The following is a 26,865-nucleotide window of genomic DNA, read 5'->3' on the forward strand; positions in this document are numbered from 1 at the left end:
ATGTCTGTGTTCTTGGCATTTATTATCACTACTTCAATAACATGTGACGGGCTGTTGCCAAGAAAACGATAAACCCTTTTTAGAGTAGCTGAAGGACAATTGCAAAACATTTTTCCATCATGTGACATCTTCATGTCATGTCGTCTGAGACATGACCCTAATTCATAGATTATGGAAAATCATTTTGCACAGTGTAGACTGAGATATATCAGCTAACAGTCTAGAGAAATTTCCTTGCACTTCAAATTTGGTTTTAACGTAGGAGTTTTCTAGTGCCAAGACACTTTTTTGATACCCAATTCTGGTCCAGGACTATCTGCTCTGTTGACAGATGAATGCTAACAGAAGGCATGAGATGAAGCGGTCATAAGAGAATGGCACTATTGCATTTAGATAATACAATCAAGATTGTTTTTGGCACAGTGCGCACTATGATTTTGGTGCTGCCCTGAACATGCTAGAGGTGTGGGAGTTCCTCTCTTTTCTTGGCTGTCTGTGCTTCCAATGACCTCCCCCCGAATGCCTAAAGTCCTTTCGCTCCCTCTGATACAAGGTCTATCCTGGGCCAACTGCGCCTCAAAGAGGACATCTATGAAGTCAGTTCATGCTGGTCCTGCAGGTCAATGAACGTGGCTGTCTCAGATGACTGGAGACTTTTTTTTTTTTTTTTTTGATTCATGTAGCTTTGAGCTACCATGGCACAGTAATCTAATGGTTGAGAAACACTATTTATTTAGGTCCTGCAACATCAATTACGAGCACATTTGTTGATCAGTGGCAACTCTTTATCTTTCTTCAAGTCGCTGTCTTTTTCATTCGTGTCCTCACGGGATAAAGAAGACTCCATCTAATATGTGGTCTTCTCCTGGTCTACCTGATCCTCATCTTTCATCACCGTTATCCTTATACAGCTGGACATTTTGTTGAGCAAGGGTTAATCAGTGTGCTTCTGACTTTGCGTTCATAATGTATGGATTATGATGTATATGCATTAAAATTATTATCCTCTCCCAGACCTGAATTCTTGGTGAGTTTGCATGACTTGTAGCATCGTGCTACTGAGGCAACTGCTCGACAACAGAAGAATAGACATTGCAATCTTCTGCAGAGCATGTGCACGAGTACATGCACACACACACACACACACACACACACACACACACACACTCAAACATGCCCACCATTAGTGGCTATGAGAATGATTCAGGCAAATGAGGACTGTGTTACAACTATTCTTATCAGCTGCCATGGCTCAGTGATTCTGGTTGAAACCGGAATGTCACGCTGATTCCTCTTCCACACAGCAGAACTCTCCACCCCATGAAAACAGGAACAACCACTGGCTTCGGAGTGGAAATGGTTAAAGAAAATGACCTCCGTACTGATCACAGATTATAGATGACACAAAATAAAAAGATGTGCTGTGATGTGGGAGGGTGTCAGTGTCTCCTCTCCTCGCTTGGTGGCTTTAGCCTGCACCTCCATGGAGATACAGCGTTAGCATCTTAAGCGTCCAGTGCACACTCATACGATCGAGTCTTTGATCTCTGAGCCTAACCTGACTCTGGGCCGAGGGCAGGTTGGGGAGTATTCCACGTGGCTCTCCTTCAGGTTGAGTGGCCGCCTATCAGAGGCCTCGGAGAAGCTCTTGCTGTTGTCTGGCGAGGACTCGTGGGTTGGCGTGCTGCAGATGTAGTTGTCATTGAGCGTCTGGTAGCCCTTGTGGTCAGAAGTGGAGACAGGTATGGTGTTACCGTTAAGGGGTAAGCTCTCGGTGGGCTTCCCTACTATCCTTGGCTTCTTCTGCTGTATGTTCGGGCACTCCCCCTGCTTCAGCATGGACTTCATGCGATCGCGGTTCCTGTAGACGACGAACAGGGAAAACACCACCAGGGAGAACGCCAAAAGGGTGCAGACCACGATCAGTTCGTTCCAGTAGGTCTTGGTGTGGACCTGTGCGGAACGCGACTCTCCAGGCAAGATGATGGTCTCCTCTCGCTCGATGTGCGGCGTACGCGAGTGACCGATCAGAGTGGTGCTCTCCTGCCGAGGCTCTGCCCTCACACAGTAGTTGGCCAGCAGCTGACGGAAGCCCTCCTCCTCCGACCAGCACTCGTAGGTCTCGAGCTTGTCGGCCTGCGCCACCACCACCAGGTTGCCCTCAGGAGTGGCGTACAGGAACTGGCTGGCACTATCACTGTAGTGCCACCTCCTCCGTGCTAAATTGGAGCGCAGCTTGCAGGGCAGGACTCTGAAGGTGTTGGCCGGGATAGTTATGAGCTGGCAATGGGAGCCACCTATAAAAACCAAAAGCAATGTTTTAAACACTTGAAGTTTTCATTAGAGGGGGAGAACTGAAATGCGGTAGGAAACCATGAAAGCAGTCTGTGCGTGTGGTAAATTAAAAATCACTGCATGTTGTACCATTCTGATTTTGCGACTAACATACATGTGTGAATCATTGCAATGAATAGCTTATATTTCCTATATGCAGAACTGCTCAGTGTTATCTGGCATCACTTCTGCATGTGCGTCAGCACTGTACTTGACAACTTTTCCTGACAACTCATGTCCGTGTTGGCGCTGAGTGGATGATGACAGATGAGAGACCAACTGCCTGACAACACTATAATTAAGGAGAAGTGCACAGACAGGAGACCAAGACACTCACGGGAGGTTGCTGGTCTGGGAGATCGGGCGCTGGGGAATGTCCTGTTGCAAATAGCTGAAGTATCAGCCTCTTCTACATCCTGCTGCCAGTGACTGAAACAAAAACATAGCGAACAACAGGGTGGGTTTAGCAGCAGTAATGAGAGGAACCTTGTACATATGCGCTTATTATCCTGTGGAAGCCTTTAATAGCAAGACTTATAAACACAGCCCAGTGATTATGACTAAGAGAGACCAATCTTCTTTTAAAAGGGCACCGGTTCAAGCACATGACTAAATATCACATGCTTGTTTTGTGTGCTGTATGGATATATTTTTACACATCACACATAGTAGAGATGGCTTAAAAAAAAACAAAAAAAACAATGCATAAATATGTTCTATAACTGTGTGAGATCAAAAAACATCCTTATTTGTACCTGAAATTAAAGGCATATGAACTGAAAATAAGACATTGGATATTCAGGAATGAATGGCTCATATTTTCAATAGGCCATCTACAGAGTGTGTGCGTGTGCGTGTGTGTGTGTGTGTGTGTGTGTGTGTGTGTGACCTCCTACCTGTCAGGCGGAGCCATCCTGACATCTCGACACAGTCTTCCGGTCCAGGCGCAGTAGGGGTCTCTGGACAACACACACTCTCCACAGCTCAGGTAGTTGGAGCAGTTAGCCACAGGAACCTCCACCAGCCCGGAGTAGGATGAGACAAACAACAGGCCCTGCAGAAAAGAAACACAAATAGAAACACCTGTATGTGATTATGCAACAGAGGCCACAGCCAGGTTCAGTTCTGTTTTGCTTCGTGAAACTGAGCTCGATGGGAAGAAATCTGAGGGTCGCTGTAAAGACGCCATACTGGAAGGTGATGCTGAGAACAGCGGATAATAAGAAAACAGTGTCAAACCAGACCTTTGGAAATATTTTCTGAGCACCTCCCTTGCTGTGCCTCTGGGATATCTGTAGGCTATATGTTCTATAAAATAAACATACTGAAGGAAGCTTATGACTAACAATGACAAGGAGCTAAACTTATTCTTTAATACTTCACTCCTCTACAGTATAATATGAATTTCACACCAGAAGATCAGGAGGAGCCAAAAAAAAAAAAAGAAGAAGAACTGACTCATTTTCATTTCAGTAATGTGAAACCATGTTAAAGCAATTGCATATGAGCAACAAAATAACAGAACAAAAATGAAACACCTAACTATATTTACTTGTTTGATACTTGATGTCGGCCGAGTAATGAGATTGGTCAAGGACGCACTGTAACCGTGTTGACGACTCCAGCAATCTCTCTTGTTCTCACCCAATGTATTTACTCGTTTCTATGTTTTGTACACTTTGTAGAAAACTTTTCAAAAAGTGCGTATCCACCGCTAACCACGGTGTAAAAGCCATGACACCAATAAATGCATTTTTCACCATGTAGAATGTGACAGTGATGCTGACATACAGAGGATCCTATTACTTAAAGAAGAGAATGCACCCTCAGGTAAGATAATTACGTTAAAGCTTACTGTACATTCTATATTTAGGCTACCATGTGTAGAAAAATGACCAACTAAGACATTACAGACTGAATGGCTTACCTACTAAGACATTCAGTCTTTCATCATTCTTACTTGGAGCTAAGAATACACACACAAAAATTATGTTGCACTTTTCTAAGATTACATTACCATAGATAAGACTGACAGCTTTGGCCCAGCGAGAGAGAGAGAGAGAGAGAGAGAGAGAGAGAGAGAGAGAGAGAGAGAGAGAGAGAGAGCATTATGTAATAAAGAGAGAACTGTAATGAAATTTAGCTCTGAGTAAACTGCCGGAGAGGATCATAAACTCTGTTCCAGACGGTGCTATAAATGATGAGAAAATTCAACAGAGTGGCCCCTCTGGAAAAGAAATGTCGAAGGTCCATTCCTGAATTGGGAGATCTACACTTTCCCATTTCTCCAGTTTAGGAATAAATACAACTATTACAAATAAACAAGATCCAAAGTATGAACTGGCACCTGCCCATTTAGCTTCAACTAGTATAACTGTCAGCTTGGGAAAAATGTGTTTCATTGCCGCTACATTAAGACTACACAAGTCTTCGCTGTAAAACATCACAAATGAATTTATGAACGGCTGATGGTTTACCCTCTGAGGATCGAGTTCGATGTGCTGCACAGGCTGAGGCTCAGGAAACAGATTCATCTCCTCTATGATGTGCATCTTGTCATTGGTGTTGATGGCCTTATGCAGTTTTCCATCATCTGGATAAAAGAGGACAAGTGAGTTATGCTGAAGGCAGGGGCCAATTTGAGGGGGAAAAAGCAAATTAAATGATTTGTTAACACAGAACATGCCTGTAAGTATAAACAGAGCTAAAACAGGTGTTGTCAGGGAAACAAAGATTTTACACTAGAAATTATGTAAATATTCAGAGATTGCCTTTATGTTAACTGTACAGATGTGCTGTTGTCTAAATGCACTGCACCTGTTCCAATGAAGAGGACATCATAGGCTCTTTCCATGCCCTGGATCTTGTGCACGGCGATCTGTGTGTAGCGCACACTGCGTTTCAGCAGCAGGGGAGGGCTGCGGATCACACTGTCCATCAGGAAGTGGTCCTTGACAAAGTTGAGGACTTTATCAGGCATGTGTAAGGACGACTGGATACCCATTTGCCGGGCATGGTTGGTCACACACTGTGTGGGAGTAGATTTGAAATTGAAATTGCATTTCTGCCATTTCCTAGATAAACAAAGTCACAGTGAGCAAAAGTATGGTATTGACCTTTATTTAGACAATGACCGTGGCTTTATTTATTCATCCGGGTAAAAGACACTCAAAGCAAGAATTGTTTATAGGATGGGGAAAAATACTTTCTAATATTTCTTCTGACCTCAAACTGACTTTCAATACTACTGTTGTGTTGTGTTGGCTGATATAGTGATTTTTAACCATGTTTTTATGCTAATATTTAGTAATTTGGGCGCAATTCTAGCTGTTAACCAGCCTATCTTTAGTTGCAGAGTCCTGTTTTACCAACTTAGCAGTACATCAACTAAGGTAATTCAGGTAATTTCTACCTTCCACTAATCTGGCTTGGAGCCCCAAGCCTACATTTGTAACATATGCGCCACTGTTTTGTTGGGTTTTATTGTGATAGTACTATTAAATGGGAGAATCAACAGAGAATAAAGGGAGAGCATCTACAGAATACCTGCTTTTCACAGAAAAATTGCTATATCCATTGTTTGCACATGAGACTGAATTCATATGCATATTTTATTTGTTGTGTAAAGAAACAAGCATTTTTAAACTTACTGACAGCAGTGCTAGCTGACTGAAATTGATGCATTGATACAAAGAAACATGCTCTTAAATGTGACTGGATTGTGTTTAAAAAGACATTTTCCTGTGGTGACACAGTAGGGGGCAGCACTCACCGCACCAGGCCGTGGTTCTGGGACAGGATGGTTGTAGGTGTACCACTGCTGGGTTTCTCTGTTGACCTCTCTGTAGCGTCCGCTGAAGGCCCTCTCCACCTGGGCCATGGTGAAGGCACACACTGCTGAGCTGCCTGATGCGCCTTTATACCTGATAAGACAAGAAAAAACAGTGGGATTGGGACGGTTTGTTTCAAAATGCAATCTATCTAGTAAAAAAAAAAAATAAAATAAAAATCTTTGTTTCTGGTGGTGAGGATTTCTGTGAAAATCTGCACAAACTAAGAAGTGGAATTAAATCATTTGAAGTGCAAACACTTCAATGGGGAAACCTTCTGCTGTGGGTATATGATGTTACTTTTCCATGTGAATGACCAAATGTAAGTAAAGAAAGTGCCATAACACAGATGGTGCACTGTCCTGGTACATACTGTAGTGATGTGAACTATTTTAAAACATCTTTCTTCACACCAAACTTTCTGCTTTGCGCCTATTTTTCTAATTTATTTTCCTCATGCTCCACTCTTTCACATCATTCTGGGTCACAGGAAGATGATCAGAGCACTACAGCGCTCACTGTTGGACTCATTTGTTTACAGTGTTTGTGATCCAAAAAATGAAGCTCACAGACTCCAATGCTGAGCTCATTATTAGTTGCGCTGGATAAACACATTAGCTAAAAGACTTAACTCTAAATGCAAAACGTACTGAGATCTTACCAGGATAATGTTTAAGTGTATGTTAGAAATGTGCTGCATTGCTTCCATACAATCCCTTTCTACCCATGCAGTCTCTGTCTTATCTGCAACAGTTGGTGACATAATTTCTATGGACAAATTGGAGCCACGTCTCACTGGAGAACAGTTATAGAATGGATGCTTGAATAATTTCCATATTTAAACCTTGATTTTGTTGGTGCCTTCGTTAGACAGGGAGGGTTGCACGAACCTGTGTTAAAGCTCATTACAGCTGTTCTAAATCCAGAGGGGCAGAGTCAGAAGGATGGCAGCTTGCCAGGTTTGGGTGTGTAGATTTTAAATTAGAACTGGCATCTAACTTGATTCTAGTTGGGGTGTGTGTGCGAGCGTGCCAGCTACACACATACTGTATTTGCATTTGGTACATGCAGTGAGGGTGTGCACGGATCCTTCCTTGTGTGCTTGCATGCAGGCATGCAAGTAGTTTTAGTGCACATTTATTCATTAACTGCAAAGGCTCAAAATTCAATAAGGTGTGTCCTTACACAATGACATAATCAAGCCATCTGCTTCCACTCCTCTCTTACCATTGGGAGGTGAAGACCCCATAAAAAACTGTGTTCTCCCAGCTGTCTCCCATGGGCTTCAGGACAAACATGTCTTGGATGATGTTGAACGGGAAGCCGTCATCGGGAAGGGAACACAGGAGTTGGGCCTTCAGGAACGTGGTCCACTTCTTCTGCAGCACCCGCTCGCCTCCCTTATCCCCCTGCAAAGACAGTTACAAGGGTAACTGTCGTGGGTAAAAAAAAAAATCCACACAGCTGGCCTCTTGCAGCGGTTCTCAGCACCCAGAGCTCTGCTAGCCTTCATTCTCATCTAATCAGGGACTGATTTGCACCTGGGTTGCAGGGTGAATTTACCGTATTGATCTGAATATAAGACGATATTTTTTCCATTGAAAATGCCCTGAAAAAACGCCCTCGTCTAATATTGGGGGTCTAAGCAAATACACATGTATTGTACTTGCATATGTTCCGTGCTTGAATACAGTACACTTCCCCCTCTCTGGCACTGTTGGAAGGGGTGTGCTCCAGCACGGTACGGGCGTTCATGCACGAGCACATGAACGGTCACGCACGCAGCACGCGAACGTGGATACAACGTAAATCATGCAACTTTCCTCCTGCCTCCGCAAAATCATTTAATGCGCGCAGCGCGATTACCGGCGAATGGCCGCATTGCGCAATCAGTAATCAACCATGTTGTCTGTGTCGCTGTCCATGGTGCTGCTGCAGCCGCGTATGAACAGTTGATTTATGATGAAAGGTATGGCAGTCTGTGTGCGCCGCGCACCTGTCAGATCCGGCAGACCTGACCGGGTGGGCGTGGTGCCGACCGAGGCACCAACCGGCATCAGGTGGGCCGGCCGGTGTGCGCCGCCACCCGGTTGAATGTGGCAGCCAGCTGACATGCCGCTCCGGCTGTCAGTTGGACGCTTTCTGAAGTTACCTCCAAAACTGTCAAGGTAAATAAACATCCCTTAACGCTGGCCCTGAGTGCAATGTGAGACGGTGGCGGTCTCAGAAAGAAGAGCTAAAAAATGCCCACAGCCAGAGAAGGGGTTTTCGTGGTCCAAAAACTGGTCGATTCAACGAGACTGACAGGAGGGTGTGCGATTTTGTGAATGAGAAACGTAGTGAAGGACTGCCCGTTACGAGGGCTGTGATGCAGCAAAAAGCACCTGAAGTTGCCACAGAGCTCAACATACCCCGCACTGAGTTTAAAGCTAGCATGGGCTGGTGTCGCAGAATGTCCATATAAAAAGTATATTTCCAAAAAAGGGTCTTGAAAAAGATGGGTCGTCTTAAAATCGGGGTCGTCTTATTTTCAGATCAATACGCTAATTAACACGCTGATAGGACAGAAAACCAGCAGCGCTCTGTGTCCCTGGGACACGCCCTGCGTTCCAAATCGCATACTTTTTACTTTTAGTATGTACTGCAGCTGCCCTTACAAAGTATGTAGTTTAGTATGAAATATGCATGCTAATTCTTTTTTTCCCCTACTAAATAGTATGGTAGTATGAATATTGGAACGCAGGGCAGGACTGAGAACCACTGGCTCTGCAATTCAAAGGCTGTACGCTTCCTTGGTCGTATTTGTAGGCTGCTTACGTCACGGCGGCGCGACAAGTGCTGTCCCAATTCAATTTTACCGCGTGGGGTCCTGCAAATGCAGCCGACAGATCCAGCCTATTTTTGACTAATTTGCCAGATACACCTCCACGATGCTTCGCAGCCGACATTACAGCTTACTTCCCAGGGTACCTTTCGGTCCAGTTGAATTTCTGGATCAGCAACTATTGCTGGAATTATTAAGCATGTTTTAGACAGTCTTAATGTTTACATCATGACGTTTTGATAAGTTTTCATGCCTATAATTACCACCACAGATTCGGTTTAGCTGTTAACTGTATCCGAACAACGCCTGTAAATGCAAGTTTAGCTAGATGAGTTAGATAGGCATTATGCATGATGTTTCCATAGCAACCATCAGCGCATCAGGTATGTTACAATGTAGCCATGTGTACAATTACTTTAATTGGGATAGTCTGTTGCAATTGAGGTGAGGTGTAACAATTATCTTAATTTTCTGCATCTTCATGAAGACAAAATAAAATAAAATACATAAAACTACAGAATCAATGTTGTCCATCTTGAGAGCGCTGAAGCTGCTTATCGTTTTGTTTCATGCACAGGTGTTCAGTGACACACCTCCGAAACCTACGTCTGCATTTTATGCTGCATCACTCGAAAGCGCTTCGGGAAGCCTCGATAATAATGACGTAGGAATCCTCCGCAGGCTACACCGTCCCAATTCACTAAACTTTTAGTTCCGGTAAACTTGATATCGGCACCTACGTCGGACGCCTCCTACGTGGGCACCGTAGGCTGCGACCTAGTAGTCATCTAGCCCTTCGATTGAGACAGACCGATTGTTTTATAATCTGGGCTGCAATCCCCTCCCTGTCCTTTGGAGAGAGGCAGTGAGGCCAAATGAGGGACGCTGCAAGTGTTGGCTGTCACTAACAGACTCTTTTTGAAGAAATAAGATAGACAAATCTCAGTCATGTCCAAACCAGAATTCTTTGTTACGGTGCAAATCAAATTTTTGAAACCCTTTTCTCTCACTTGGCATATGTGTGGTGTATTTGTCTACCAAAGGATATTTTGACAATAAATTGTGGGGGCAGGAAACAAGCTCTCCACATAAAAGATGCATTAGCGCAAAACACCAATCCATCTTTGAAGGAGGAGATGGCAAAATGGATAATAAACAACAATTAGTCATGTATTACAGCTTTGAATTAAAGATCTGTGGTTTGCTTCTCGAGCTGTAAGATGGAAGCATTCGCTCTCCTTTCAGGCTGTCATGAACTATTCAAAAAAAAAAAAAAAACACAGTTATCAGGCGCCAATGATTATCAAAGCACTTGTAAACACACTCTGAGAGCAGTCGTCTAAAAAAACAACCAGGCATGTGGAAAACACAGGAGGAGGAGGAGGAGGAGGAGGAGGAGGAGGAGGAGGAGGACGACGACTACAACAACGGGTCTCTCCCAGCCTCAAGACAGTTTGCCTGGCTCTTGAGGGTATGCCTCACATCCAAACTATCCTAGCAGCAAGACCTCCAAAGCCCAGAACATCTCCTACGTAAAAACATGAGGAGTGGATCACCCTTGAGGAGATAATAAATGTAAAACTATTCAAGCCCTGCTTCCTCCTCCGGGTAGCTGTTAAACAGAAACAATCATCTTGTTGAATGGCGAGGTAAAACCACATGGGACTGATGCAGAGCCTGGGAGCCAATTACTAGGCTGCTGTAGTAGCCTGTCCACATAATGAGGAGACCACATTCCTGCTCTCTCAGCTGTCCCCTGCCATTGTTGCCATGCTCCGCTGCACAGCTCAGTAGCTCTCTAACTGCTGGACTCAGGCATTCAATCACAGAGACCACTCCCCTTGATAGCTGCCCTCCAAAATATGCCAGCTCCTTTTTGCCGTCTTACACCCTTTGGTATATTTTTCTCTGAAATTCGCATTCTTCACTTCGCCTTCTAAGATTCAGCTGTCAACCTGGAAAGTAGTGTCAATAGTGGATGAACAAAAAGGTTGAGCAAAATGGTGCCACACATTGTTCAAAATCTGCCTCCTTTCCACGGTCCCTCGATGTGCACACCTGAATAAACAAAAGAAAAAGGGAGTGGAAAGAGGGAGTGAGGGGGACAGACAAGGAAGGGGGAAGCGAGAAGAGAGGAAAACAACTCGGTAGCGGTGATTTGGCAAACGTGGGCAAAACAGTAGTTGGATCACCGCAACAAATATTAAAAACAGGGAGGCTTTGATTTATCTTATCTGACAAGTGACATGCCCTCTTTATTGGCAATTTAATGTTGTGCAAGATAAATCAAACACACCCTCATGTTGTGCAAATATATGAAATCAAATTCAAACATCATTTGCCTTTGTCTGCTACTGAGAAAAGTGAGTGAATGTTTTCTCTCTCTCACTTCCCACAAAAGTGTGTTAAAGATACAGAGCCCACTAACAGGGAGGAGCCTTCATACCTCTGTGTTACCTAACCCTAATCTGAGTTCAGCACTCATTGCTCACTGAGGGAGTAAACAGGGTGTGTATTCAGCTGTGGTACAGCATTTTGAGGAAAAAAAAATGTACACACTGTATCAGCTCTTCTGTATAAATGTGCTTAGGACAATAGCCTGCTTCAATTCATCTCTTTATGCAATCAGTTGCTCACTCACAGCAAATTGATGAGGGCGCAACGCAGTGGTTTGAATGGGAAATGATTTGACATCTGTGGTGTATGAAATTCTGAGATCAAAATATCAAAAATTAACTGGGTGATGCGTGCTGTCATGAGGAAAACGGGCTTCCTCAGCAAACGCTCGATAATAAGGACAAAGACAGCGTGCCTTTGAACGGGAAATGGACAGAAAACTGTGTCATCATTCAGCATTTATCTGTCAATATTCTTACGCGTTCACCCAGCAAACCAGAGAATGCGCCACCTGCAAGACTACTGTACTCCCATATAATAGCATCTGAAAAGGCATCAGCCAGGGAAAGGGGGCTGCTGCATTCCAATTAAAAACAGGCAATCTATAGAGCAGTGGAAGCCATTCTCCTGTCTCCACTGCACAGCTCATCTGCAGTAAGTTGCCAGAGTCTGGGGGCATTTCTGTCACTGATTTCCATATATGGAGCCCAGGAGGTGCTCCGCTGGCTGGGAGAGGTGTTGCAGTACCGAGTGCCAAGGCCTAGCAGGACTAAGTCATTAAGCTGTCACTTAAGATTACATGCTGTCCCCACGATTACTCACATTACCGCCTCCGTGAACAAGAGACATCAGTCAATAGGGGATGCTGAGTCTTGAGCACGCGTATCAAGCAGCTTTATAGCCATTTAATTGATCTGATGGCAGGTGAAAAGGGATAAGGTCTGGCGCTGATTATTCAGGGTGACTGACCAAACTAAACCGTTGAGGAGGGGGTGGGAGAGGAGTCACTGCGGTTGAAATGATCTAAGCAAATTCTGGGGGGTGCTCAAGTTTGCACGCTTTGCCTGCAACAAAAACAGGCCATATAGTAGGGAGGAAAAGCATTTCATATTGCTGCGAAGCACCCTTGAATACTAATAATGCCTGCAAAGCTCAAAGCGCTGGTGGAGAAAGGGAAAGAGCTGGAGGGATGGACGAGTGCAGCTGACATTGTGAGGGAGATGGAAAGAGGGGGAGATGACATTGCAGAGGAAAAGGCGGGAGCAGGCAGGGAGGCAGGCGAGGGAGGGAGGAGAGAATGATTCTGGAAAGGGGAAAATCAAATCTGTGGAAAGGGTGTTTGCATCAAGTCCTGCTTAGAAACGCAAACAAAGTCAAACAAACAAACAAAAAAAAAGCACACGTGCACCACTGGAATATTTCCACTCTACCTACAAAAGGCATGACATGCAGTTAAATGTTACCATACATGTGATTTGACATGAAACTGACCCTCCTTGTTTCAGGGCAATTGTACTGGGATTAAAGGTAGGAAATGGAGCTCTGCTGTGCCTCTTGCTTTTACAAGGCCGCTGCGAGCCCTGATCCCGCCCGGTCCCCAGGTGTCTTACCTTACACACGCGAGCAATCCTCGACACAATGGTGTTGTCAAAGAAGTCAAATTCTTTTCCCGCCTCGCTAAAGAAGAAGTAAATCTTGTCGTCGTCGCCCACAGAGTTGCCTATTGGCTGACTCTCCTCAATGTAAGCTGACCCAACAAAGACTGGATCTGTCAGAAAAGACAAAAAAAAAAAAAAAAAAAAAAAACACTCAGTCAAAACAACATGTGGTGAAAAACAGATGACTTGATTGCTTTCCCGACCATCTTACTCCTGTATTATCTCTGCAAAGAAACTGTTTCCTCAGGTGTTCCATCGCTTTTTGTTCAGACAAAAACAATGTATGATAATTAGCCTGGAAAGAAGTCAGAAGCCAAAGCTAGGAGCTGTATCATACAACCCAAGAAGAGCAGAGGAAACAGTATCCCTTGTATAATTGTACTCAGATGCCTCAGCAGGGGCACTCTGCATGAATTACCCAGAGATCAAAAGACAAGAGAGGTCTTAATTGTGAGCAAAGTGCGGCTTGCTCTGGCAAAACCAGTGCCAGCCAGCTGAGGCTGTTTTGATGTGCATGTGCGGCGACTGATAGGACCCAGCTCCTGCAATCTGAGAGCGCTTCTCTTTGCTCTCAGTCTGCGTGCATTAGTGACTGTGCCTCGCTAATGATTGCTACTTTCTGGAGCTTATCTGCTCTGTTGGGTACAGAGTGGAAGATGTATGGGGGAAAAAACTCACAGATTACCATCTTAAAGGGCAAATGTACCTTGCAGCCAGTTTAAAGAGTTTTCTGTCTTCAAGGCAGTTGCCTGACCAAGACTCTTGTAAATGACAGGTTCATTCCCCTGGAAATTGCTGACAGTACCGGTGTACAACTCTCCATCTGGAAGAAAACAAAAGAAAATGACAAGACCCAAGATGTTATCACTCTATCAGTCAAATACTGCAAGAAATTAATTCAGGTGTGTGTACACTAATACACAAACTTTAAAGTTATCTCAGTGAGCTAACAGAACCGCAATAAAACAGATTATTTAGAGAGAGCGCTCACTGAAGTGAAGTTTAAAAAAAAAAAAAAAAATCACTAGTCAGAAGTTGGACCACCTTGAAGTTAGACCACCTTGACAGAAAAGTTGCAGTGAAAGAAAAGACAATTAATTTCTCTCAATCATATCTGGCTCAATTATTTACTGATGTTTGCTAAATAACAAAAATGCAAAAAATGTCTCTTGGTGCCTGTTTTTAGAGCGAGACATTTAACCATACAACAGATTCATCAGGATCATGACTGACTCCAAGCTGCAGGCTTACATCAAAGTAGGCATGCTGGAAACAAGCAGTTCTGTTTCAACAGCCATTAGCCTCCGTCTAAAGGGAAGCCACTCACTGTTAAGCTCATCCTCTTTGAAATGGTTTAAAATAATACAGACAGAAACGTGTGCAGCGCTATGTACCAACTATGATGGCGGTGGATTTGTACTCTGGGTTGAAGGGGCAGCGACTGCGTCCATCCTCCATCACAACTTCACCCACTTCGTCTCTCTCCAGTGAGAATGTTGACGTATTCTGGAAACAGACAAACACCAAATGTCCCTCAGGCACATTCCAATTAAATTCCACTTACAGTAAGAGTACAGTGAGTGAATTTCAAACTCAGTGACCTCAGGCTCTTTCTCTGCTCTTTATCTTTTGTACACCGTGCTTACAACACTACAGCAACATTTAAAGAGTTCGGCTCACTGGTCACTGTGGCCGGTATGTGAAGACAGGATTGCAACTAAAATCATCTGAGCCCTGTGGTTAGCTCTGTCCACTGTGTATGCTAAGACTTTAGCATATAGTGCCCTAAGTAGGCTAATCATAGGCAACAAGCATTATTCCAATAGTTGAGAAAATGAGAACTTAGCTCTGAAGCTGGATGGTCAGTTCATTTGAACAACATGCATCTGTACTTGCGAGGCTTGTTTAGGAGAGAGAGTAAAAATAGAGTAAAATAGGCATAAACACCAAAAAAAGCACTCTGTCAAAATATGGTTTCAAAGAGTGCTGCACTAGCACTTCAGTTGCAAAGGAGTTCTGCTCCTGTGCATCATTTGTTCGCATGAGAAATGTACAAAGTTATGTTTCATGCCGTTGATTTGATTTGACTTCATTTATGACAGACTGAGATTTTGTTTTCAGAATTTATGGATCCACAGTCCATAAAATAAGTACATTTTATCACTTACGATTACTCAAAAAAGGACAAGTTCACTGTTTTGTAACCTAGGTCCTATTTACATATTATCTGACATGATCCTCAGATGTAGAGACCATCATTTCACCGGTTGCTTGAGTATTGACCCTGATATTGATGTGCTACAGGCTCCCGCTCAGCGACAACAAACATCAATGGGGCAATCAAAAAACTAAGATAATGTTAGATAATGCTTTCCTGAAACAAGAAGCTCACTGTATAATTTGAGTGTATATACTCTGACATGCTCGACTTTTCATCAGGGTGCTGTAGGGTGTCCCAGACACCACATCACTGTTCTTTGATTAGGTCAAACTACAAGGGGCAAACACGTCTGTTAGTTGTTCCCAACATTCATATTTGGGACTGACACTGGAAGTTTGTCTGCAACAAACAAACTGCGTCAAAATCCGTCTGAATGATCCAAGCATTTCGCTTTTTGGTCATGATGTATAAACGAATATTGACAGCTACTCTTGAGCATCTAAATCTTGTCAAAAGGTTTCCCATATATTATCATAATTTGTCCTACTTAAGGCTAGTTTTTCAGTTTACATGTCATTTTTATCACTTATCCTTTGCTTACATTTGTTACAGATATATTGTCTATAAAACCTTTTGTGGTTGTTTTGAAAAGTACTATCAAAATAAAAGTTTATTATTGTTATTGCATTGTAAGAGTGTCTAGTCTGGGGGAATGTTCTGGGTTACACACAGACTCTGTTCTGCAGTCTGTCAACATGATGGTAAGTGGGAGGCCAAACATCCTGGACCAGCTAGGCTGAGAGATGCTTGGAATCCCAGTTCAGGACCTACAGTCCTGCCAAGTCCTCCTCTATCTGGAACGTCTCAATATTATTCTTTCGCTCTGACGTCAAAGGGAAGAGTTTAATTCCTGGCTTTAAGGGTTGATCTCTAGGCTTAATTGCCCCCAATCACTGGAATCTATGTCATTCCCAAGTACTTCTCTGCTAGAAAAACGCATAAGGACTCCCTGAATCGACTGCTTCACAGTCACTGGGAACCACCAAGCCCTTATGCCCCCTATTGACCTGTCTTGCTGAAATTCTTTAGAAAAAAATTTGTAGAGCTGAAATAACAAGAGCTCCAACACTGACATGTTAGATAAAAGAGTTTGATTCCCTATGAACACAAGAAACCCGCAAACTATTCGACGTGGGGCTAACAGAAAGGAAGGAGACAACAATCAAGGGTCATTTTTAGTGACGTGAACAAAAATTGAGCTTTGACGGCTAATAATGAGTAGAGTGAGAAGTCATCACTTACTATGTAGGCGCAGATAGGGCTGAAGGCATAGGTCCCGCACACATAAAGATGAGTGCTGTTAAGCCGCAGCAGGATTTTGATATAATTGAAGCAATCAGTCTGGATTGGGGAACAAATGGAGAGCATGAGAGGTCTAGCAATGTATTAGAAATTCTTCACAACTGAATATGATAAAAGAGTGGGATGGTTATCTTGAGAGCTCTGTTCAGTTTCCTAAAATCCATGCCTCACTCTGAAATAGCCCTTAAGCTTAAATATTAAGAGTCTTTTAGACCAATCAACACAAAGAGTTCATAAAAATTTGATCAATACAAATTATATACAGTACAGAAAAATGCTCCCATTATGGAAGCATCGCTGGGAAAATTTCCTGGCATCACACAACAATTGCTGAGTGAGCTTGCTGTGATACAAAGGCCCAAGTTGTACATTGCAGTACACAGATTACCGGGGCTTGTCGCCTAGGGATACAACAGCTGGCATGACAACAAGGTAGCAGACAACCAGAGAGAAGCAGTGCACAGTTGCAAAAAAAGAAAAGAGCAATTCCCAAGTGAGTCTACACACATTAGGACTCTATTTGTAACTGGTGGAAAGGTTTGTCAACACAGATCTCAATGGATTCCTCCAAAAGGGCAGTCCTCATAGGGCATTGGACTTCAGGGCAGCGTGCAAGCTTCTCATGACTCTTACTGAGCAAAAATATTCACAAAAGGACAGCAGTGCTTCACAATATGATGACCTTGGTACTCTCTCCCCATGGAGAAATTCTCCTTTCACTCGCCTCCCTCAGAGGTCAGGGTCTGCTATAGACCAGCAGCCCTGGATCTGGTAGATAATTCAGTGTCGTGCTGAAGGACACTTATTCCCCAAGATAAATCATTTAGAATGTCTTATTGGCTTTTGCCTCTTAGGGTTTGAATCAATGTAAAGCACACCATAAAAAAAAACATGATTTCAATCTCGATCTTGTTACATATCCCTCATTTTATGAGATATTTTCCTTATCTTTGGGGTTAGTCGTAGGTGTAAAGGCATCCCTTACCTCTAGGTTCTTCCCTTTAAAGCTGCACTCCTCTCTCTTTCCAGCAGGAGTGCCCCATGTCAGCTGAAAAAAGAGAACTGAGTAAGTCATACAAACTACGGGAAACTACTGGTATGCTAGTTGTAGAACGTCTGGATATTTGGTGTCTGGAGGTTCAGTTGCATACCATAAACAAAAATATTCAGCGGGACTACCCACAAACTGTTCTGTCCCGGGTTGAGTCAAACGATTGGCTTCTGCATTTTACAGGAATTTAACTTAGCAATGTTCCCAGCTATTAATTATTGCATAATAAGCAGTGATATGCAACACACAAAGCACATCTATGGATATGTCTGTGGAACCTCAGACTTTAATTAAAAACAATTATTACCTAAGTAAATACACGAATGCCACATTGCCAGTATTCATTTGGAGCACAAGTATGAATATGGTTAGATGGACTAAATAGATATAATGTGCAATAATGTTTGTGTATTTTGACATACATTCTTCTGCAGTTTGGTCTTGCTGATGTCGGACAGGCTGAGGGCGAACAGCGCCTCTCTGGCTCCAACATACAGCATGTCGTCCTCCTGGCTCAGCAGCAGAGAGGTGTAATTGAAGACGCCATCCACTGAGAATCTCTTGGCCGACCTCTCCTTTGCATCTGGGAGCAGAAAAGAAAATACACCGGAGATTATTATCAAATAGCTGAGCGGCACAGAGAGAAACAGAAAGGAACAGAGCATGTTGTGATGCTGGGAATATGCATGAGTATGGACTAACACACACACACACACACACACATACACGTACACACATACACGTACATCTTCTCAATTACATTCACAACACGGTGGTACTTTCACAACACAGCAAAGTTGTTAGGACAGCCTTTTCCACACTTGAGGGAGTTTTGTATTCTTTTGTTTGAATGCATGCTAGAAAACATAAGCATGTAATTCCTGTTAAGCTGTGCCCATTTTGGCAGTAAATTGATTCCCTAGGAATTAGAGGTCAGGAAATTAGGTGAGGCAAAACCTGTGTTTTATCAACCAAGTTAAACTCCAAGAGATACAACCATCAGGCTCCATTACTATTCAAAACTGCCAGGGGATGATTTAAATGATAACCAGTTAGGCCACAGAACTTGAATGCAGTAGAATGGGCTTTCCCATTCAAATCAACACAGCAGTGGGTTGGAAGAACAGCCGCCATTGTTATGTGTATCGTTGCCACTGCAAAGAGCTGTAGCCACTGTATCGGGCTAACGGCCTTATAAACTAACTGGTAAGTCACTATCTCGTTGAGCTGAAAGGTTTTGCACCGACCAAACGCCTGGTGGAGTCTGGAGCACAGAGGAGCATCTTGTGCGCCATCTCTGTTGCCTCACTGCTGGAGGAGAACCAAGGATTGTTGGACCGACTGGCAGTAGCTATCAACACTGATTTCAGCAAAGCAGCATATCCTCTCAGTTCTCAAGCTAATGTGACACACTTTATGTCCCTACTGATGTGCGTTGTCACCATAGAAACTAGCCAAAATCAGCATTTTATTCTGTACCAGCCAAATGCCCACAGCAAACAGTTTTCCTCCATTTAAGTTCTGCGGTTTGGACTCAACTGACTTCATGAGTGGGATGAGCACATGATGTAATGCTTGGATGACTGTGAGAATCATGTAGACTCCGAGTCCTTAATAAATTATGTCATGTGCTTGTTCCACATTTTCATCGGCTGAGTCTAAACGGCCCTTATTTAAATCATCCCTTGGCAATACTGACTACTGCAGCTTTAATATGGGTCTAACCTGCATGATGACCTCCCCTACAACAGGGGGCAGTGATTCAGACACAGAGTTAGCCCAGCAAGCACGTCTCCATCAGGTTTCAAGACAATGGCTGTCACTAGTGTGGTAGGAAACAATAAGGTCTGGGAAGGCATCATGTCCCATGGACCCCCACATGCACGGTGGTGTGTTTAGCAGACTGTTGAAAATTCTCATTGCGCAGGTGCCATATCTGTCTTTCATTGCTCCTGGAGATAACTGTCCACTCCTTCTTTTATCCGCCTCGCACAGTGGCAGCCAGCAGCTTGCTCCATCAGGACATGCCATATGTATGCCAATGAGCCATGTCAACACTTTCCTGTCCTGGCTGGTACTCTCTCTGCTCTGCGCTGGCAGCAGGTTAAAAGCCTCTTTCGACTCACAGCAATCTAAATCCACTTCATTCTGCTGCCAGGCAAACCTGTTAAAATGGATCTCCAAGCACAGGGCCATAAGTCAAATGAGTAACTCTTTCCCACATCACTCCCTCCGTGCAGCCTCAATAAGTTCTTGTGATGAACCACACTGAGGATTTAATATATGGTTCTCATCTACACACATTTTTCATGGCCTCCAAAACACTTTAGGAACATCTACAGTGGCAGCAGCAGTCACCTGCAATAAAGGCATTTAACTGCATTCCACTGTGAAAGTGGGGTTTCAAACGATTTAAACTGATTTTTGCTGGAGGTTTTTGGAACAGCTGATAAGTCTGACAACTTGCCAGTGTTCACTGTGATTTGACATGTGAAAAACTACTAAAAACAGACCTGATGGAAAAAAAAAATCTGAATCCAGGATTGTCTGAGAAGTGGCTTATTCGGGATCTGCAAGGTTCATGGCCCATTTGTTCCCTGGTTGAGTAGATCTTATCACTTAGAATGTATCAATAAGACTAACAAGTATGTTCTCAGACATGTAACGGAGAGGGTGGCTGCAAACTCAACACAGAGAAATAAACAGATGCTGGTTATACGCAACGCAACCAAATATTTGTGTATCCCCTGCTTACACATTTCATGCCCTTTGCATTTTTGACCATCTCTGTAAATGTTTATCTATTGCCTCCTATTTCAAACATATTAAATATACTCAATGTGCTCCCAAAGCTAAAAAGCCTGGGTCGTGGACTCCATTTGCTTGTCCAAATACGATTACTGGCTTGTATCTGAGGTCGTAAACACTAATATTTGCTGCAGTAAAATCGTTTACAGCCCTCCCTCCATGTACAACCACCAAATTGAATTCAAATTTCAAGATATTTGACAGCATGAAAAGACACCATCAGAAAGTTTATCTTCAGCACACCAGGTGGTGCATTGGACTGTCATGCAAATGGACCCAATAAACTGCAATAAATGTTTACAACCCACGACTTAAACTCTTCCATATGCTTGCAAACAAATGGTTCATCTAACACTCAAGGCACTTTGGCAGATGATTATCTTCCCCTTGTGGGAGTAAAACCCAGCTGCACAAGCCACATCTTGTCCAAAATCAAATCTTAGGCCCTTTCCAGATCAACAGCCTTCATTCTGTTTAAAACATCATGACATCTGGAGTCAATGAAGAGGAGGCCTCTCATTAAAATCACAGAGGGTGAGAAGAAGGGGATACAAACTAAATAAATAAATAAATAAATAAATAAAGACCTCCTTTTGTCATTCTTTGGCCACACAAAAAAAACGACGTTTTCCTTTGTCAGGGATGAAATGGCTGTAGTTTTGTTTCTAAGTAAATTAAGTTTGTTAAAATGTTCTTAAATGATTGCAAGAGGTCTAGCTTAATTCAGCTTATAAAAGGAGCTATACTTAGTCCCAGTGGATCCTGGAGTTGGCAGACAAAAGAGTGCCATCTCTCCTCTCAACAGGGGGACATATCATAGCTTGACTGTCATGGCTCCCCTGGGTTTTCGCCATTCACTGGAACCAAAAACAGCCTTCCCTCAGCATATTAAAACTCTCTGACATAAATCACAGTGACATCCTCTTAGACAGACAATGGAATAACGAGCAGAGGAGAGCAAACTCATGAAACTTTTACTCCGAGAGCAGTCCGAGGCTACTTAGGGAGGGGGTTGAGCGGTACTGAGTGGGAGTTGTGGTAACCAGGAAGATTGGAGAGCGATGATAATCTATCAGAAAATGTGCAGAGGGGGGAAAAATATTTTCAAAAGTACTTGGAGAAGGATTTTGGATCAGAGAAAAAGGTTGTTACTTTAGCAGTCATAAACATCAGTGCTGGATCAGAGCTGCAGACAAGCAATGCTTTCTTTTTTACTTCAGTGTGGTAGGGAGGTGTGGTTCTTTGGATGACTCTGCGCAGTTCAGTTGTGCGTTTTGACATGCTTTTGGCAGAATGCTGCAGCTCCACTGGGAACTGCTGCAATTACAGGCCAGTGTAGCCATTTCACAGCCAGGCTCTGGGTCCATTCATCACCCGACTGTTTAATCAGCTGGCTGTCCCCAAGCTGAGGCCTCAACCTCTGCTAACGCTCATCGCATCACACCTACCATTAATACGGCTACTTCACTGCTAAAACTAACATGCTGCATTTTTTTTTACACCGCAGGTTCTTAAGCTATTTGTTGCTGGAAGCCATACTGAGTAAATTATGACTCACTCACCATATTCATTAAAACCCACAAGAACTTTTTATCATGTAAGCACCCGAAAGAAATTGGCCAGTAGCCTAATTTGGATCTAACGGCATAGTTCAGCAACCTAATGGGTTACTGAAATTCTGGGAAACTGTTTTATCATTTTGAGAATGTTTACAGTTGCAAGATCAGGGCTGCTCCCAACTCAGTCATTTAACAATTAGGCAATACTAACATGAAGTAATTGAAAGTCTTTTCTCCACTGGCACATAATATCCATTCGACAATCAATTAAATGAAATGAAAGGCATTTTCCAGGCCACTCTACCACAGAAATGATCTTAGCATAGCCATGTGGAGGTAAAGGCAGCTAAGGAAGAAAAAAGAGAGCAGCTGCTCTGTGATCATAAATATGTTTGTTTTTATAGGAAGAGAAATCATTCTGGCCCTGAGCACATCCAAGTGTCTTCAAACTTTTGAAATGATATGAAAACATATTAGGTAAAAGCATTTTGGAGTCTAAATGACACCTCATATCTCCAATTCTGAATGTTTGATATGACTCAGTGTGATAGTGGAAACTGTCTTCCACATGCATAAAATGTTTAATGACTACAGGAGGAAGCAAACCTATAATTGCATTACAAAATTTCAATAATGGCTTGAGTGTCAATGGAGGGGAAATAATTCAGTCCCAAAGGCTGAAAAGTGAATTTCCTCTTCAAAATACAGGGTTTCTGCAGGACTGGTGAGGTAAGTGATACATGATTCTAACAAAATCAGACTTTTTGTTAATACTGCTGAGTAACCAGAGCTCAAAACTAGTACAGGGGCATCAATTAAGATTTCCATGCCACTGTATCCTCTCATTCTCACCGCTGTTGTGTGCCCAGTGTGTGTGCTTACTCAACAGAGAGGCAACTAAGATATCATCGGAGGGTGCTGGCTTGCAGACACAATCGCTGCATAATAATATACATGCCAGATTTTTGCCAGGCATCATATTTCAGGATAAAAGAAGGCAAGATCTACCGCTTCTTGTTAAGCAGCCGAGCACACCAAGGGTGCGGTGATTGATTGGCTGCTTCGTAGGTGTATGTCTGCCCAGACGCTCCTAAAAAGGACTGACCGTAAACATGCCCCAGATTTACTAAAGCGGCATGAGCCAAGTCACAAGGCAAGGGGGCATTGGGGACAAAGGGACTTGCTTGTAGCCAGGCTGGAGCAATGCAGAGGAGCGGAGAGGAGGGGATGGCTGATATCCATCTCACACTGTGTTCCGCTTATCTTACATACGCAAGACACACATTCATCAAAAAACTCTCTTCCCAGTACCAGCAAAAGCATCAACAGTGCACATCTTCAAGGCTCGGTTTGACATATTTTGACAAAGGATTTTATGCAGGTACTAGAGCCCCTGATAGAAGTCACTTCGAAGTCGTAATAACGTTGGTCCCCTTGATAGTTCATCCACATTGATGGGTGTTTCACTGTCAGAGTGACCTTTACCTGCCAAGTGGAGCCCATTGCTACTTTGCTAGCCACGTCAGCACATAAACACTTTTGTCTACTCACTCAGAGGACACAGACCTCTGATAAGTGAGCACATTAAGGGGTTACATACCCCATATGCAAGGCACACCTACGCAGATGTAAGCTCTTCACTAATGTAAATTGTTTGCTTATATGGCACACAAACATGGATCGACTTCTGCAGGCACAGATCTACCAGAATCTGTGGTAGATTTGTGCCTGTGGCCACCAAATTAATTCTGCTAGATTCGCCTCAAAATTTGTCACTGAACCCAGGGACTAACAAAATGACATCTTTTTTGTTTGCTTCTTTACCGGTAATTTTCATTTAGTGCCCCTGCCTGAGATGTGTGATACTGCGATAAGACATTCGTATTGTGTTACAATCTGTCAGCTGCACATTTTGCTACACAAGAACACAATGAACAGCCCTTGCCTTGCTCTTTGCTCTTGTGTAAGCATGCCTCGCATAAGTATGATGAGGGTTGGGGTGTGGTGGGGTAATGTTTTGTTCTGTTGATGTTCTGAAAAATTAGAGTTAACAAACAAACAAAACAAAACCATACACTTAAACAGATTTAACATATACGATCCCAATTTTGACCGAGAAAGTTTAGTCTGTCAAGATGGAGCTGTGCCAGAAACACCTGCATTAAAAGGAGTAAATTCTTCTGTTTAATTTTCAGTTTTATGGGAGTGTTGCGCGCGTGGCACTTCTGTGTACTCCAAAGAGTGCAGTTCAGGCCGCATATTTCTGCCTGAGCCCGACCCAAGTCCAACCCCGATGCACTTAATGCAAGCTGAAGCACTGAGTTGTGTTGCCCTTCCATGCAATGTTGTTACCATGGTTACAGATGCCTGTTTACTTTGATTACATGTGTAATCAGGGTGCAAATGACACCCTGGCATTGTTTTATAGGTTATAGGTCGGTTGTTTTAACATACACACACATTATGCAATGTCATCAGCAGAAATTAGAAGCTCAAGTTAAAAAAAAAACTGTTTGCTGCCTATTTATTGTTCAGCTGATGTGACTGAGCTGAACCCGAGTGTCATTTCAAAATTTTTGTCTGAACCCGGCCCGACCCCGACAGGACTAGTCCTCTATAGTGCTCAAACACAGAAGGAGACAGAAAGTGGGACAGAGAAAATCAGCCTTTACAGGACAGTAAACAAAAGGCAGAAAGCACTAAAGCAGCTATTCAGCTCTAGAAAGACAGTGATGCCTATCTGAAAAGCTGGCCCACAGTGACTTTACCTTGATGACTTACACACGTGTTGTGTTGTTTTGTGCATGTGTTGTGTACACACAGGGGATAATGGTGGGGCCTGTGTGTGTGTGTGTGTTTCTATGCCTTTCTGTTTGTATTTGAGTGTGTATGTGTGCACACAATGTACAAATGCGGCACAAACACTGCACCTTGCAGATAATAGGCACATATTTACAGTCTATAAGTCTAGTGCTTGCTGTGTGTGAGAATTACACTGCCAAGAGGAGTTAATGGTGACACAGTGTTCCACATGCACACACACATCCACATACACACACACACACACACAAGCTTGGAAGCAGGAAAACAACAACAACAGCAGCAAAAGGTCTGATTGGGGTTGGTCGGGGGGTGGGGAGGTTAGACATATTTATTAGAAGTGAGGAACAGTTTCCTGGAAAATGCTGAAAAATGACACAGACAAACACACACTTACATACAAAACACATAACAACGATGAGGTAAGTGCATAAAACACTGCATGCCACAAAAAGCAGAGAACAAGGACATGGTGTGCTGCTCTGTAATTATCGGCTCTTAGGTGTCATCCTGATGCACTCTGGGCTGGCACCCACCAACCAGCCCTCCCACTCAAAACAGAGGAGCGGTGGAGTGCGACTGTCTGTCTGTCACCACTGAAAGCCCACCAGCTCCTGGATGCTAGACCAGAGAGAGAGACGGTGACTGTGAATATGTGGCATTAGGGTGAGCGATACAGAGCGACTGAGGGAGAGGGAGAGAGAGAGAGAGAGAGACAGACAGTGACTTTTTAGTGAGAAAGTGAGACAGAGGCAAAGAGAGGGAGAGACAGAGAGACTAACACATTGAGCTGGTGCAATTTCTCCGCCCACAATCCAAACCAGGCCTGCCTGCGCTTGTTATGTGTGGGCTGCCAGCGCCCCCTTAACTCAACTCTCCCTCCCTCTGTATTCCCTGATGAGAGAGAGCGAGATAGAGAAGATATCACTGGAATCTGATTTCCACATACACTCGGCCCCTGGCTGCTCCATCTGTTCTCCGGTACAGGTGACTCCCAAAGTTAACACAAACAAGGCCAACAGACTTTAGGGATATTAGAGATATTAGGGATAAATGCAAAAATCGCACTGGGATTAATAATCTCTTTTGCAAGGGAATCCCGGCCAAAATGACAGAAAAACAACATGCATACAGTAACAACAAAAGATCAAACATGGCAAACCATGGAGAAACACAAGCAAATTTCCTTCCAAGACATTTTGCAAGGTGAGATATTTCAATTCTCAACTAAAAAAAAAAAAAAAAAAAAAAAAAAAAAAAAAAAAAGCCAGCTGACTGCAGTTTCCAGTGTTAAGGAAACTTAATGTGCGATTGCTGTCATTCGGTATCTGAATATGGTTTCTATCCCCTCAAGTGTTTTCTTTATTCTGGTAGTTATCTATGTCAGGATAAACACACCAAACAAAGATTGGCTGGATGAGACATGAGATAGCTACGGCTTAGCCAAGTGGACTTAACAGACAAAATGTCATCTGTGTTTGTGCTGCAAACAGTGTGTCTAAATCCAGTTGGCTTACACATACTTGCACATGGATTTGGCGAGAGCTAGAATCCCGATGAAATATCCTTTGCAATGACTCGTTTCAAAGGATAAAGCATTACGTAGTTTTCTGAGTGCATTCACTTTGGATTGGCGTGTGTGGGGGGGGTCTTGGGAGTGCTACCGCAGCACAGATACACTAGTCTGTCACCCTGTGTGCATGCATGTGTGTGTGTGTCTGTCTCTGGAGAGGTCCTTGATGGGAAGAGCAGGCTGCGGTCACACAGGGTCTACTGCTCTCAACTAAAACAGCACAAAGTAACTAAGGCAGAGACATGGTCAAGTGCATAGGTGTAATTAATGTAAACTCATTGCTGCTGGCCTTTAACACACACACAAGCATGCACACATACACACCAAATGAACATACTAAATGTACAAACCATGCAGCAAATGTCAACAGACAAACCAAATTAATACACTATAAGGATTTGACTGCACATGCGGATGCAGAGATCATCTCTTTAGTCAAGCACGGCTGTTGCGCTTTGATTCTTGCTGTGCCACTGACAGATTTATTT

General features: G+C 43.3%; 1 protein-coding gene across 1 annotated transcript in view; it reads right to left on the minus strand.

Annotated features, from left to right (window-relative positions):
- Positions 1-610: 610 nt before the first annotated feature.
- Positions 611-26,865, minus strand: part of sema4bb (sema domain, immunoglobulin domain (Ig), transmembrane domain (TM) and short cytoplasmic domain, (semaphorin) 4Bb) — a 47,258-nt gene continuing 21,003 nt past the window's right edge. The window contains exons 3-15 of the mRNA XM_030048296.1: positions 18,040-18,200; positions 17,552-17,614; positions 16,507-16,605; positions 14,438-14,549; positions 13,750-13,866; positions 12,996-13,153; positions 7,392-7,573; positions 6,107-6,257; positions 5,152-5,362; positions 4,812-4,927; positions 3,231-3,388; positions 2,672-2,763; positions 611-2,297 (exon numbers count right to left, since the gene is read on the minus strand). Of these exons, the coding sequence (XP_029904156.1) occupies positions 1,525-2,297; positions 2,672-2,763; positions 3,231-3,388; positions 4,812-4,927; positions 5,152-5,362; positions 6,107-6,257; positions 7,392-7,573; positions 12,996-13,153; positions 13,750-13,866; positions 14,438-14,549; positions 16,507-16,605; positions 17,552-17,614; positions 18,040-18,200 (2,393 nt within the window). The 3' untranslated portion in view covers positions 611-1,524. The remainder of the gene's footprint in view (positions 2,298-2,671; positions 2,764-3,230; positions 3,389-4,811; positions 4,928-5,151; positions 5,363-6,106; positions 6,258-7,391; positions 7,574-12,995; positions 13,154-13,749; positions 13,867-14,437; positions 14,550-16,506; positions 16,606-17,551; positions 17,615-18,039; positions 18,201-26,865) is intronic.

Source organism: Myripristis murdjan, chromosome 3, assembly GCF_902150065.1.
Source record: "Myripristis murdjan chromosome 3, fMyrMur1.1, whole genome shotgun sequence".
NCBI lineage: Eukaryota > Metazoa > Chordata > Actinopteri > Holocentriformes > Holocentridae > Myripristis > Myripristis murdjan.